This window comes from Merops nubicus, unplaced genomic scaffold, assembly GCF_000691845.1.
Source record: "Merops nubicus isolate BGI_N331 unplaced genomic scaffold, ASM69184v1 scaffold4406, whole genome shotgun sequence".
Classification (NCBI taxonomy): domain Eukaryota; kingdom Metazoa; phylum Chordata; class Aves; order Coraciiformes; family Meropidae; genus Merops; species Merops nubicus.
In genome coordinates, this window is record NW_008616793.1 from 1 (window position 1) to 12,787 (window position 12,787).

The 12,787-nt window shown below is 44.6% G+C and overlaps 1 protein-coding gene across 1 annotated transcript; it reads left to right on the plus strand.

Annotated features, from left to right (window-relative positions):
- Positions 1–9,349: 9,349 nt before the first annotated feature.
- Positions 9,350–10,288, plus strand: LOC103775469 (olfactory receptor 2A2-like). Its single transcript, XM_008942924.1, has one exon. The coding sequence runs from the start codon at positions 9,350–9,352 to the stop codon at positions 10,286–10,288; it is 939 nt and encodes a 312-aa protein (XP_008941172.1).
- Positions 10,289–12,787: the final 2,499 nt, after the last annotated feature.

Consider the following 12,787-nt stretch of genomic DNA (forward strand, 5'->3'; position numbering starts at 1 on the left):
AGCCCCCGAGGAAGATGATGGATTCCCATCACTGAGAACTGGATTGTTCCCTCAAACTCTAATATGGCTGTGCACAGCTAGCCCCAGCCTCTTAGGTGTGACCATGTTTTGCTGGGTGGTGTAACTAGGGCAGATGCTTTCCAGTAGAGAAGATTCAGAGACAGATCAGCTGCCTGGCTGGGCTTAACAAGGTCTTTGTCTCTCCCTTACAAAGACAATGGGTACAAGCTTTATTTCCTTCTAAGCTCCTAGCTTCTTTGCAAACTCTCCTTTCAGTCTAGGAGTAATATTAAATGTAGTATTATAAAACATTTCTTTGCTGTTCCTTCAGTATGATGTAAAACAACAAGAAAATCAAGTTCAGTGTCTTACTCCAGAGTAGCAGCTCAGCCTAATACCACTGAACATACAGATTAAAAAAAAAACCACTTAGGACTTTTTTGACGCTGTATGCCTAATGGTTTATTTTACTACATTGTGAATTCCAGTATTTTGGGTGTGGAGGGTCTAGAAGTGCAACAGTGTTCAAAAACAGCTGAAATACAGGGAAAGGTAAAGATGATTTTATGATTGGACAAAATCTTCATTCAGCACTGCAAAATAAAATCTAGCAAGTCTTCCACCATAGGAGCCATTTCTTTCTACAGTTCACTCAGTTTGGGTATTAGTGCAATTCATGCCATATATTAACACATTTAAATACATTTTAATGTTTTAAGTAAAACCTGGCTATAATTAACAGCTCCATGACAATGCAGGGTGAATAATGAGGAAAGGCAAAACCAGGGAACTGTTTATTTCAAACTAATAGAGGTATAAAAGACAGAAACAGGGATAAATTTGTGACAGTAACACCAGTCACTGCACTAGAAATCACTGGGAGCTCAGGACCCTAGGTTCAGTTTACCTACATGTATAACATCAGGAACCAAATGCTGACTTGTAGAAGCTGCTGGAATTTCTTACCTAAAGAAACATACCTTTGATGACAGCTCTAAAATCACAGATTGATGCAAACTTTGCTCAGTCTTGCCATTAATGTCTTTCCTGAGATGTCAGTAGCAGTCTTTCCTATCTCCCTAACAAGGACTGGAACAAAAAAAAAAGGGAATAGACATCATAGCTACACTTGTTTTAGGAGAAAACCAAGCTGTTAGAAATACAGGGTATAGAACAAGTCTTCTGAATACTTGCAGTTCTAACAAGTCACACCTTTATACATCCTGTGAGATTTCTGGGGCATACTCTTTATGGCAAGCCAAAACCTAGGGTAATTTGTAACAGTAGCACCAGTGAGACATAACAAAATATTATGAACTTCACAGTTTTAACTCATAAATTAAAGCAAATAAATAAAAGAAAACTTCAATGCAATTATGATTAAAATCTCATCTTCCTAAAAAAAGGAGAATTTATGTTCAAAAATATCAATAGTGTCTTCTTTAATATTATGACTGGAAAACTCTTTCATTTTCAGGTGGGGGCTGTGGAAGATTTCTTCCACACGATCTACATGCACAAAATCAAATAAATGCATATTTTACAAGAATACATAAACAATTCTTTGGAATTATTTTTAAAAAGCAAAGTCCATTACTGTGATAAATTCTTGTTAGCACAATTGGATTTGTGTTACAAGACAAACTTTTGGGCCAGGAAATCAGTGAGTCAGCCAAATACAATATGCCATTATGACTTAAAATGGAAACTCACAAGTTTTCTGTTGAAATTGTTATTGAAGAGTTCAGAGTATCAAGGAATGCTATCTCTTAGACCTTGTTATTCAGATTTGTTTGACAGTTCATAATCTCGACCTTCCCTGTAAGCTTAGACTTGTTTTCATTAGTAACTTCTTCGTTAAACTTCTAGCAAACTACATTTTTCCTTACTTTTCATATTCCAATTTTCCATATTCCAATTTCCATATTCCAAAACTGAATGGAGAGGAATGGAAAAAAAAAATCAGCACAAAAAGTCCAGCATTGTTCTCTGGGTTATTATAATTCAGTAGCAAGAAACATAAGGATATACATTACTTCAGAGGTCATACAACTGTGAAGTATTGCACAGACTTGGTGGCACAAAGTGAGAAGGCACAGAAATAGCTGAGAAGTTTGTTCTGGACAGAGAAGGTTTGGCCCCTCTATAGCTTGATGGCACCAGCGTGCACTGTGCACCTCTATCTACCAATGCCTTATATTCCTGTGGGTCCAATGTGCCAAGCCATCAGATCCACACAGTCCAGTAAACCCAACCGTCCCTTTTCTTCACCTGGCTGGGCCCCTCTAATCCTGATCAGAGTCACACAGCACTTCTGAAAATGACTTAGAAGTTGCTCCAAGAGGATCATAAGTAAGATCAGGTCTTCTATTCTGTCTGGGGAATTTCCCACTGGAAATTGGAGCAGCATTTTTCTCTGAAGGATCCCCTTTCATGCCTGCTCTCCCACGCAATTCATGTACTCACACAGCAAGGATTGAAGTGGGTTTTCCATCCCACTTCTTCGTGTCCTCCCCATGGCCATGTAGGTAAAACCACAGGGTACCCTGTGGTGTGTACATTCAGTATTCTTCCCCTGAGACAGGGAAGCATCTACTCCCAAAAGCCAAGACACAGGCCCATACAGGTAGAGAGTAGGACGTGTCCTCTTTGAGTTGCTGGACTCCCAGGACAGTTCTTCCACAGCCAAAACACAGGCTGACAGGGAGAAGGAGAAACTGCCTTCCCATTGCTAGAGTCTGCCAGCCAGCTCATCCACCATTCCTCCTTCCCACTTTGTGCCACTAAGTTTGTGCAAAACTCCCCAGTTGTACAACCTCTGAAGTAATGTATATCCTTATGTTTCTTGCTACTGAATTATAATAACCCAGAGAACAATCTTTCCAGCACACTACTACCAATGAGTTGGTATATGATGGTGGTGGACTTCATAGGAACCTTTGCCACATGAGTGGTGTGCGCTGGACTTTGTCTGTATCTGTTAGCTTAGCAGCTGGGTCACTATAAATCACGTCCAGCACAACTAATTCCCTTAGGTACTGGATACCTTTCTCCATGGTGGTCCACTTGCCTGGGTGATGGGTAATGTATTCCTTGAAGGGGTACCTTTCCTTTATACCTAACAGGAGTTGCTTCCAGAGGCAGAGGACATGTGTCTGTTTTCCAGTTTCCCTGTTAATGGCCCCTTCCCTGGACAGGGAACCCAGCTGTTTGGCCTCCTTCCCCTCAAATTCCAAACTACCGGTCCCATTACCCCAGCATCAGAGCAGCCAGGTGATAATGTGCTCACCTGGATGTCAGACAAAATCTTCTCACATTATCTCCCAATTCACTCAGGGATAGGGATCAAATGATCACCTCTGGTTCTTCCACCTGTTCTCATGGCGACTCTGGTTCACTGTCATCCACTGCAGGGCAAACTGATACTTTCATGTATGTTTTTTTTGTACTGGGCAGCTGACACCAGTACAAGTTGGTTCTCTGGTTCAGCTGCAGCACCTGCCACTAGGGTTTGAGTAGCCACAGTGCTTGTCACAAGGGTTGGGATAGCTGCTCTGCCTGCTGCTCTGTTTTTAGGTTCAGAGACCTTCTCTACATCTTGAGGTAACTGAGTATCATTGAAAAGGGTGCTGTAGGCATGGACCAGGGCCCAGCACATTGCAGTAATTTGCATCTCTCAGGCATTGCCAGGTTGACAACTCGCTTTTTTTCCCAAGCATTTTACTATTTTTTCAGGATTCTGCAGTTTTTTGGGGGTGAAATTCCAAAACACTGGAGGTGACCACTGCCCTAGGCTCTCCAACACACCCTGCCACTCCTAAATATACTGTCTTGGGGCAGATTTCTGGACGCTATTCTTGAAAATACTGTGTGTGAACCTAAACAGGACCTGGGACACATTCAGAAGACATAGCAACAAGAGCATGCTGGCTTGGGCATCCAAATTTTCAAAAGCTGAGAGTGTTTCCTCCCCTGTCTTGCCCATAGACTGAATGGGATCAATGACAAACCCCAGTGCCAGGCACACACACTAGCTTAGCTTCCTGACCAGCGGTATAATTACATCAGAGGCTCATAACATCTAGTACAGCAACATGAGAGTTCTCTTCTGTTTCCCCAAGATGATAAACATCACTACAGGGAACACAGAGTATATAAGGGTTTACAAAACACCACCACACAAACCAACCAACCAATGTTGTGAACACAGTCACGACAAAGTTCTTTGAACAGGTTTGGGTCAGATTTTGTTGTTACCTCAACCCTTTGGGCCCCATGTTGGGTGCCAAAAAAGGGACTATTGTGGTTTAGCCTCAGCAGGGAACTAAACCCCAGCAGCTTCCCTCCCCCCCTCCCCGTGTCAGGAGAGCAGAATCTGCAGGAACAGGAAACAAAAAGCCCGTAGGCTGAGATAAGGGCAGCAACTCAGAGACAGAAGACAATAAAAATAGCAATAATCAAAGTGCTACAGTATATAACACAAGTGACAAGAACCCCCTTACCCCAGACACAACTGCTCTCCCTACGCCAGCCACCAGCTAACCAAAAGAAAACCCAGACACTCCTCCACCCCTCCCCTCGAACAGAGGGCAAGACGTCAGTATGAGCCACCTCCCCCATTGGCTGGGCCATTAACCCTACCCTGGCTGAACCCAGGGCATGTGACAAATGGGGAACGGCAGAAGATGAGAGACAAACTAAAACTCCTATAGCGCCTGAACTGCAGGGGTTAAACCCCCAGCCCTGAATGAGGGTTGGCACATTGATGATGTCCATAGCCAGGCAAGAAAGACCCTCCTGATTGGTTTTCACCCAGGGTCTGGCCAGCCTTGGGTGGGAACTGATTAGGAGATCACCACCGGGTGCCCCCACCTTCCACATTAACTTGGAGGTGGGGCAAGAAGCCACCTCTGTACGAGCTGACTCTGTTTGCAGTGCAGTTGGGTGATCTCCTTACACAGCATATGTGGGGATTTTGGTCATTGCAAGGGCTTCCTGACTCTTAGCAAGTGGAACTCCCAGGACAGTGCGAGAGCCAGAACATGAAGCTGTCTGAGTCCCTCCTGTATAACTGCGCTCATGGCCTGGCTGCTACTATTGCCCATGGCTTGTCTCCTTGCCTGGCTTGCTTGTCCAGAAGAAGTTCCTGAACTATTTAGGTGCAAGATCCGGCTCCAGTCATTATCACCAATGCTCCATGTCATAGCCTTCCTTTTCCCAAAAACAAGGAGTTTGTGTTGCGATCATGAGACTCATTTTTCAGTGAACAGAAAGTTTTGCATCATGTTTGCAAGCTTTCCTGTCCAACATGAGCTCAAGACAGTTTAATATAGCTAAGCTTGTTAGGAAATGCACTTATGCCATAAGCTGAGGCTTTAAGAGAACCATGAATATCAAGAAGACTTTCAAGAGAAAATAAGCAACTCGCAACACTATTATCACCACAACAGTTATTGAGATGAGATCTGAGGCAATGTTGAACCCCACCTGTCTCATGGATTCTTCCAAAACTTCCAAGTTAGGGCTAGAAACCAGCCAAGGAGAAAGGTAAACATCTTTTTTACTTCATGTCTCTCCCTCGCCCTGGCTCTAGGCATTTGGAAACCCTTCCAAGGCAGCCCAGCTTGTGCTCACCATAAGAGCTCACATGGCTGCATTGACTGTCAGAGGGAACATATAAGGCTTTGGTCAACCTCTGACTGCATCAGGATGCCCTCTGGATGGAGCACTGCTCACTGGAGGGCTGTGAGCCTCGCTGTTGGACCCCGGTAGGAAGGCGAGAGCTATGCTGAGTAGGCTGCACCAATGGCAAAGCTGAGCAGCTATCAGCAGTTAAGTGGGAGTCTGGGGCATGAATAAGAGTCAGCAGAAGTCTCAGGTGGCATTGTATGCCTGGGAGCAGAGGAGCTGTAAAGCTCTGCCCATTGTGAATAACTGAGCACTAGGATCATGGATTGCAGGGCAGACTAAGTCCAGGATACTTCGAAAATGAAGTTAAATTGTGCTATGGGCATGCAGCAACAGACTGAAGGAGGGCAGAATGGGACTAAACATCCCCGAAGGTGACATAGTATCCTAGACCACCTTGGCTCCATCACAGGTACTTTTCCATCACTGAATTAGAGACTGTGTAACAGCAAGAATGTTGAAGTTCTATGAGCCTAGCATCAGTCTTCACCTCTGCACAAAGAGCGGGTGATGTCATGTTCTGTCCACCACATGTGTGTGCAATATCTTCCTCCTGCTCATGGCAACACTGCAGTGACAGTAGGAGCTGGCAAGAGCTTTGAAATCAAACCTTCTCTCCTCCCACCCTGCAGAGAACATGCTGAAAGTTACCCTTTGTAGGTCTGTGTTCTGCACTGGGGAAGAGGAATGAGGTGGGAGGTTACCCCGGTAGCCTAGGCAGAGGCAGTGGAACACCCTGATGTGGCTTTTCCTAGGGCTACCACAGTAGAGGCATCAACCACACTGTCTGAGTATGAGACTCACCAGACAAGTGTTGACTCTCCCCTGATCACTTCACAGATTGAAGTGGAGGGAACGTACTTTTTTTGGCCATGCCCTGCATCTGAACACCCATCATAGACAAAAAAAAAATAGCTTAAACTGTGAATGTTAGAAGGCAACACATGACTGGGTGCATGTGTACAGCAAGATTTGTGTGTGTGAATGTCTGAAATTGAATTCTGAGCTGTCAAGCAGAAGCCTGCTTCTTGCTAACTGCGACCAGTATGGGCTGGATCTAAATTTTGGTCACATCTGGAGTAAGCAATAGTGGCATGTCCTGGATCCTACAATTAATAAGGAGAAAGGAGACAGTGTCATTAATCAGGAGGCTGATCAGGTATTGTACTACCCACACAGACAATTTAGATTGGGAAAACTGGGGGTGTGGGGTTCCAGAAAGAAGTGGTGATGCCAAAAAGGAGGGTTCTTGAAAAGAAAAGGGAACCCAGAAAGAAAAAATTGAAGATCCTGGCTGGAGGAGATATCCTGGAAGTTGGGGAAGATCTTAGAGATCAGAGAACTGCATGGAGACAAATGCCAGGGAATGCCCAGGAACCTTGACTGGCAACCTCAGAATCTGGTGATGAGGAGCAGCTGCACAGCTGCACGTGGTTTTCTGCCTGACCTTCCCGGATCTGCAGCAACCTCCCTGCTGAGAAGGGAAGTTGCTGTCTCTGGGTTGTGGCACTGTATGTGCTGAACCTCATCAGGTCACATGTATGGGTGTGTCTGTGCATGTGTGCATGGGGGAGAGAGAAATAATCAAGTAGGAGCTAATCTTGTCGGGTGTTAAATAAAATCCATAGTCCAGGTACACTACAGGTCGTTGTTTGCTTATTCTGATTTGCCCATAATATCACCAGAGTCTGTCCTGTCTTCTTCTTAAACTCAGTTTCTGTTTTCCTGGGTGATGATGTCTTTACTTTTTGTGTAAAGTCTAAGTGCCAGCAACTGGAAAGGGACCTTTGGCCATAGGGGACCGTGAACCCAAAGCACCAGCAGCTGTGGAGACTGCAGTGCCTCCATACTGTATGTGTTTATCAGTGTGTACAACTGCTAGTAAGTATCAAGCTTGACCATTCAGCAAGTAGAATAAGGGGCATGGGATGCAGGGAGTGCAGTGGCCATAGGTCTGGTCCAGATACTGAAGAGACCAGAGGATCTGAGAGTCAACTACTGGAGGGGCTGGGAGGCCTAAGGCGGCTGTAGAAGAGACCAGGGGATCTGGTAAGGTTGTAGGTGTGGAACATCTACTGAAGAGACCTGTTTACATGTGTATGGTTTTGTACCTCAGGCAGCTGGGAGATCATGGGATCCTGGGGCCAAGTACTGGATAGGCTGTTTAACGTCAGTTGCTGATGGGACCTGTATGGGCTTCTCTGTGTACATACTTATGTATTTTCCTGTGAGTGTCTTTCATCCTGCTTAGACTGACAGGGAAAACGATCAAGGCTGTTTGTGTTGCTTGTATTTGTGCAAGGGCTTTGTTTTCAGTCACTGTGGATCTATGTAACAGGGCAGACAGATGTATGTGTGCGTGTGTACACGTGTCAGTTGGAAAACTCATGCTTATCCTCACTGCGTGGCTGAACGTGGGGGCATGGAGCTGCAGCAGTGTCGTACAACATCAAGACAATGGATTGGGCAAGGCCTAATACTAGGATTTATCCTATGCTAATATCTCAGAAACAAAAAGCTCTGTATACTGTTGGAGGCAGGGAAATGGGGGTGGGGGGTGGTGTTTGGGGCACTGAAGGCATAAACAGGAATGTGATGGAGAAGACTGTTTATCAGAAAAGAAATCTATATGATTGAAGGGCCAGTGAATACAATGCCATGTAAGTACAATGCTGTGCCCATTTCAGAATAAAGTGGTGTTTACTTTCTGGAAGGATCCCCAGAGTTCAGTTATGGAACTCTGGGGATTTATACTTGAGACTCATGTTCGTACTGCCTGTTGGCAATCAAAACAGTGTCCCCCTCAGGCACATTACCCAGAAAACTTTGCCTTTAAAACCAAGTGAATGTAGGCAGCTGAGGAGCGGAACAGCTCTTCGTTTCACCTGCTGTCTGAGAAAGTAGGCAGAACTTTCTGAGACAGTTTCCCTAACCAAAAACATGGAGATGAACAAATCGTGTTTTTCCAGATGATACAGGTAAGGAAGCTCTTGTGGTTAGTTGCATTCTTTTAGCATTTTCTTCTGTACATCCAACTGTAGCTCTAAGTTCGCTTAGCAATTTGAAGTGAAATTAGCTATAGGATAATGGATCAAGCACCTGCAGCATTCAGTATGAATGCATTTCACTACAGTAAAGAGGACACAGGAATGGATTAGAAATGTTAGTTGTTTAGTGGTAAAGCTGGAATTATTCTGTGGACTATGCATTCATGTTAATAAGGACTTAATTTTAAAAAGCTGCTTTGAAGATGTTCTGACTTCACCTTAACGGACACCTGCAGTCTTCATCATGATAGAGAGATGTTATTTTTCTCCAGCAGAGACACCCCACCCCAAAAAAACAAACAAACAAACAAACCAGCAACAAACAACCGTGAAAAAGAAAAATATCAATGGCAAGCTAGGCAGTGAAGTTACACAAGATTGCTCAAAACTGCTTAAAGTTTGTGCAGAGATTAGAATTTGCAATTCAGACCTGCCTCTCCCAGCACGGTGAGGATAGTAGTATGCACCTTCCACTGGAGTCAGAGGGAAAAATGGAGAAGGGAGCTGCAGACTTGACATTCTTAGGAAAACTCTCCATTTTCTTTCCTTTTCTTTGTTCCTTCCCTTCCAGATCTCTGTGGTCGCAGTTTGTGCTGCCTCACCTCTAGCACAGCATGGGGAATGAAACGGCTGTCACAGAATTCATCCTTCTGGGCTTCTCCAGCAGCCCAGCCCTGCGGCTCTGCCTCTTTGGCCTTTTCTCTGTCCTCTACTCTGCCACTCTGGTGGGAAATGCACTTGTCTTTGTGCTTATCTGCCTGAACCACCACCTCCACAGCCCCATGTACTTCTTCCTCTGCCACCTCTCCATTGTGGACATCTGCTATGCCTCCAACAATGTCCCCCATATGCTGATGAACCTCCTTGGACAAGGCAGAACCATCTCCTTTGCTGGGTGTGGGACACAGACACATCTTTATTTGATCTTGGCACTTACGGAGTGCGTGCTGCTGGCAGTGATGTCTTATGATCGCTACGTGGCAATCTGCCATCCCCTCCGCTACGCTCTCATCATGAACTGGAGGGTGTGCCTCACCCTTGCCACAGTTTCATGGGCTTTGGGGTTCATGTTTGGTACACTGCAAGCCTCTCTGGCTTTACACCTGCCTTTCTGTGGCCCCTGGGAGGTTGACCACTACTTCTGTGAAATCCTCGCTGTCTTAAAACTGGCATGCATTGACACTACTGCCAATAAAGTCCTGATCTTTGCTGTCTGTGTGTGCTTCCTCCTCTTCCCTTTAGCCTTAATCCTAATTTCCTACCTGCACATTCTGGCCACCATTGTGCACATCCACTCTATGCCAGGGTGGCACAAAACCTTTTCCACCTGTAGCTCCCACCTGACTGTGGTGGGTCTGTTCTATGGAAATGCCATCTTCATGTACATGGGGCCTGGGAGCAGCAGCTCATCTGAGAGGGGGAAAGTTCTTTCCCTTTTCTATAGTCTTGTCAGCCCCACTTTGAACCCCCTCATTTACAGTCTGAGGAACAGGCAGGTGAAGGAAGCCTTGCTGAAGCTTCAGAGAAGGAAAAGAGTCTTTTGTTCCATGTAGTTCAGGCTCTAGGCTTTCACCTGTCTCCTGTCTTTCTGCCCTTGCTTCTTGAGCTCTTTGGGTATTTCTCACTGAATTTTATATGGTTAAATTGTAACCCAAGTTATTATTCAAATGCATTTTTCTCTGTCTGTACAGGCTAATGAATATAATTAAAAAAATGACTAAATTTTATTCCTTTTATTAGAGATAACTAATTATTCTTCCTCATGTACCCATCCTGGGCAGGTAGTATGCTTTGCCAGAACAATTGACCCAGCTGCAAAGAATAGTTTGTCTTCTTGGTTCTAACTAGCAGTCAATAAACTAATGTTTAGCAAGTGTTTTTCTGGGTATACCTGTTGATCTAATAAGATATTATTTTTCCCCTACCATATCTGTATTTCCTATCCTGTCAGGATGCTAGAGCTTCAACTCTATTATTGGGGGAAAAAAAAAAAGAAAAAAAAAAAAAAGAGAAAATATGATGCTTTGTTTCTCAGGAGGGTGAACAAGCCTGTGAAGGGTTTTCTTTCTGCACACTTTTGAGCCTGACATCTCCTGGAGAGGATGAACTTGATGATCTCTGCAGTGCAGACACTAGCTTTGTGTGGTTTTCCCAGGCTGCTACTCGCAGCAGTTCTAGACTGAGCTAGCTGAGGTACCTGCACTCTGCACTGTAATTCCTGAATTGACCCTGACTCAGGGTGTAGGCTCTCAGCACCTTCCTGTTTACCCACATTTCAGGTGTTCTCCTGCAGCTCTATGCTAACTATTATGGTATGGAAAAATCTTCCCGATCTCTGTGTTGACACACCTAACCAGGAGGCCTACTGATTAAAGGTGCCATATATTCCAGCAGCCTATCAGCTTTCATGGAACTAATTTGCTGCAGGATCTATTTCCTTTTAGGAAATAAAGCTGCTAACCGGGATGAGGTTTTCAGAAATAATGGACTGCACTGATCACATAATTCCTCTGGATCTTGCTACTTGGCACAAGTGTAGAGGAGAAGAACAAAATCTCCCTACCCCTTAATCTAAGCAAACCTTTTAAAGTTCCTGCCTTGTACATTTATTCAGAATAACTGTGGGTACATGTTGAAAACTTTCTTTGAAATATGTAGCAGATGAGTCAGTTGTCCTCTTTCAAAGAATAGAAATGAGAAAGCTGGCACCCTCTTCAGAAACAGCAGCCAGCCATGGCTGTGTTACCTTAATGTGGATACACTACATGTGAAAAAACAGCCAATTACCATCTGAACACCTGTTCATCTACCGGAGGAGGCTACTGCTGATGTTCTAACACTGAGCACCAACAACCTAGATACGTTAGTCTAGTCCTACCCAAATCCTACAGAAGTTCAGCTTTTTCTACTGAACGTGAGAAAAGCAGAACTGAAAACCAGAAAAAGTATCACTGCATTCAGTTACACTTAAAAAGCTAGACACTTGTAGGTGTTTCAGGAACACTGAGATGAGGGAGGGGTCAAATTACCTTTTTCAAGGCAACCGTGCAATAAAAAACACACATAATGTATTAAACATCTGACAGAATTTTAAAAGTGAAAAACAGATAGGATTAAATAAATATCCCTTCTGTAAAAGGGACCATTCCTGACTTCATCATGAAAAGCATCAGTATCAGCATAGCACCTACATTTGGATAACGGGGTCTGCGACTGGTAACTGAGAGCTTCACTGCCCTTGTTAGCCTTTTGTATTCCCCTGCTTTCACTTCAGAGCCAGAGATAACTGTAGCACACAGACTCACAGAAGAGTAACTCAGACTGGAAGGGATTTCTGAGGGTCACATGGCCCAGCTCCCCATTTCTAGAAGCAGGGCACCTCCTGACACACACTCCATTGTATAACTGTGTCATTCTTTCCAGACCATGACATCATCAGTGTGGTCCTGAAGAATGTTACTTGGAACCTCATCTCATACCACCCCAAAAAGGCAAGAAGAACATTAGTCTGGTCTTTCTGATCCACGTCGGTGTAGAACTGTTCAATGAAGTAGGAACATCCTTCAGACCAGCAGAGGATAGCCTCTCTTCCAGGAACAAAGATCCTGGATTTTCATTAGACCTGTAGCACAGTGTGCCCGTGGGCCCCTGAGCTGGTTAGCTCCATGTCCATGGATGCTCCATTCAAGCTGAGGCTGATGGAGAACACAGCTGGGCTTGTGTCTGTTCTCATCTTGGCTGCTTGTTGTGAGATTAAGGATGTCGTGTCCATCCGGAGTCTCCCAGTTATCTGAAGAGAGGGAAACAGCCTGGCTATCTTATACCCTTCTGTTCTCAGTCATGAAGTTTCAGTTAATATACGAGAAGCACAGCCAGAGAAAATGCCAAGAGCTGAGTGTGACTTGTTCTTCCAGCTGCAAATTGTGCCCATTCTCTTGGTGAGGGAGAGACAAAGACCTTGTTAAGCCTAGCCAGGCAGCCGATCTGTCTCTGAATCTCCTCTACAGGAACCAGTTCTCAGTGACGGGAATCCATCATCTTCCTCGGGGGCT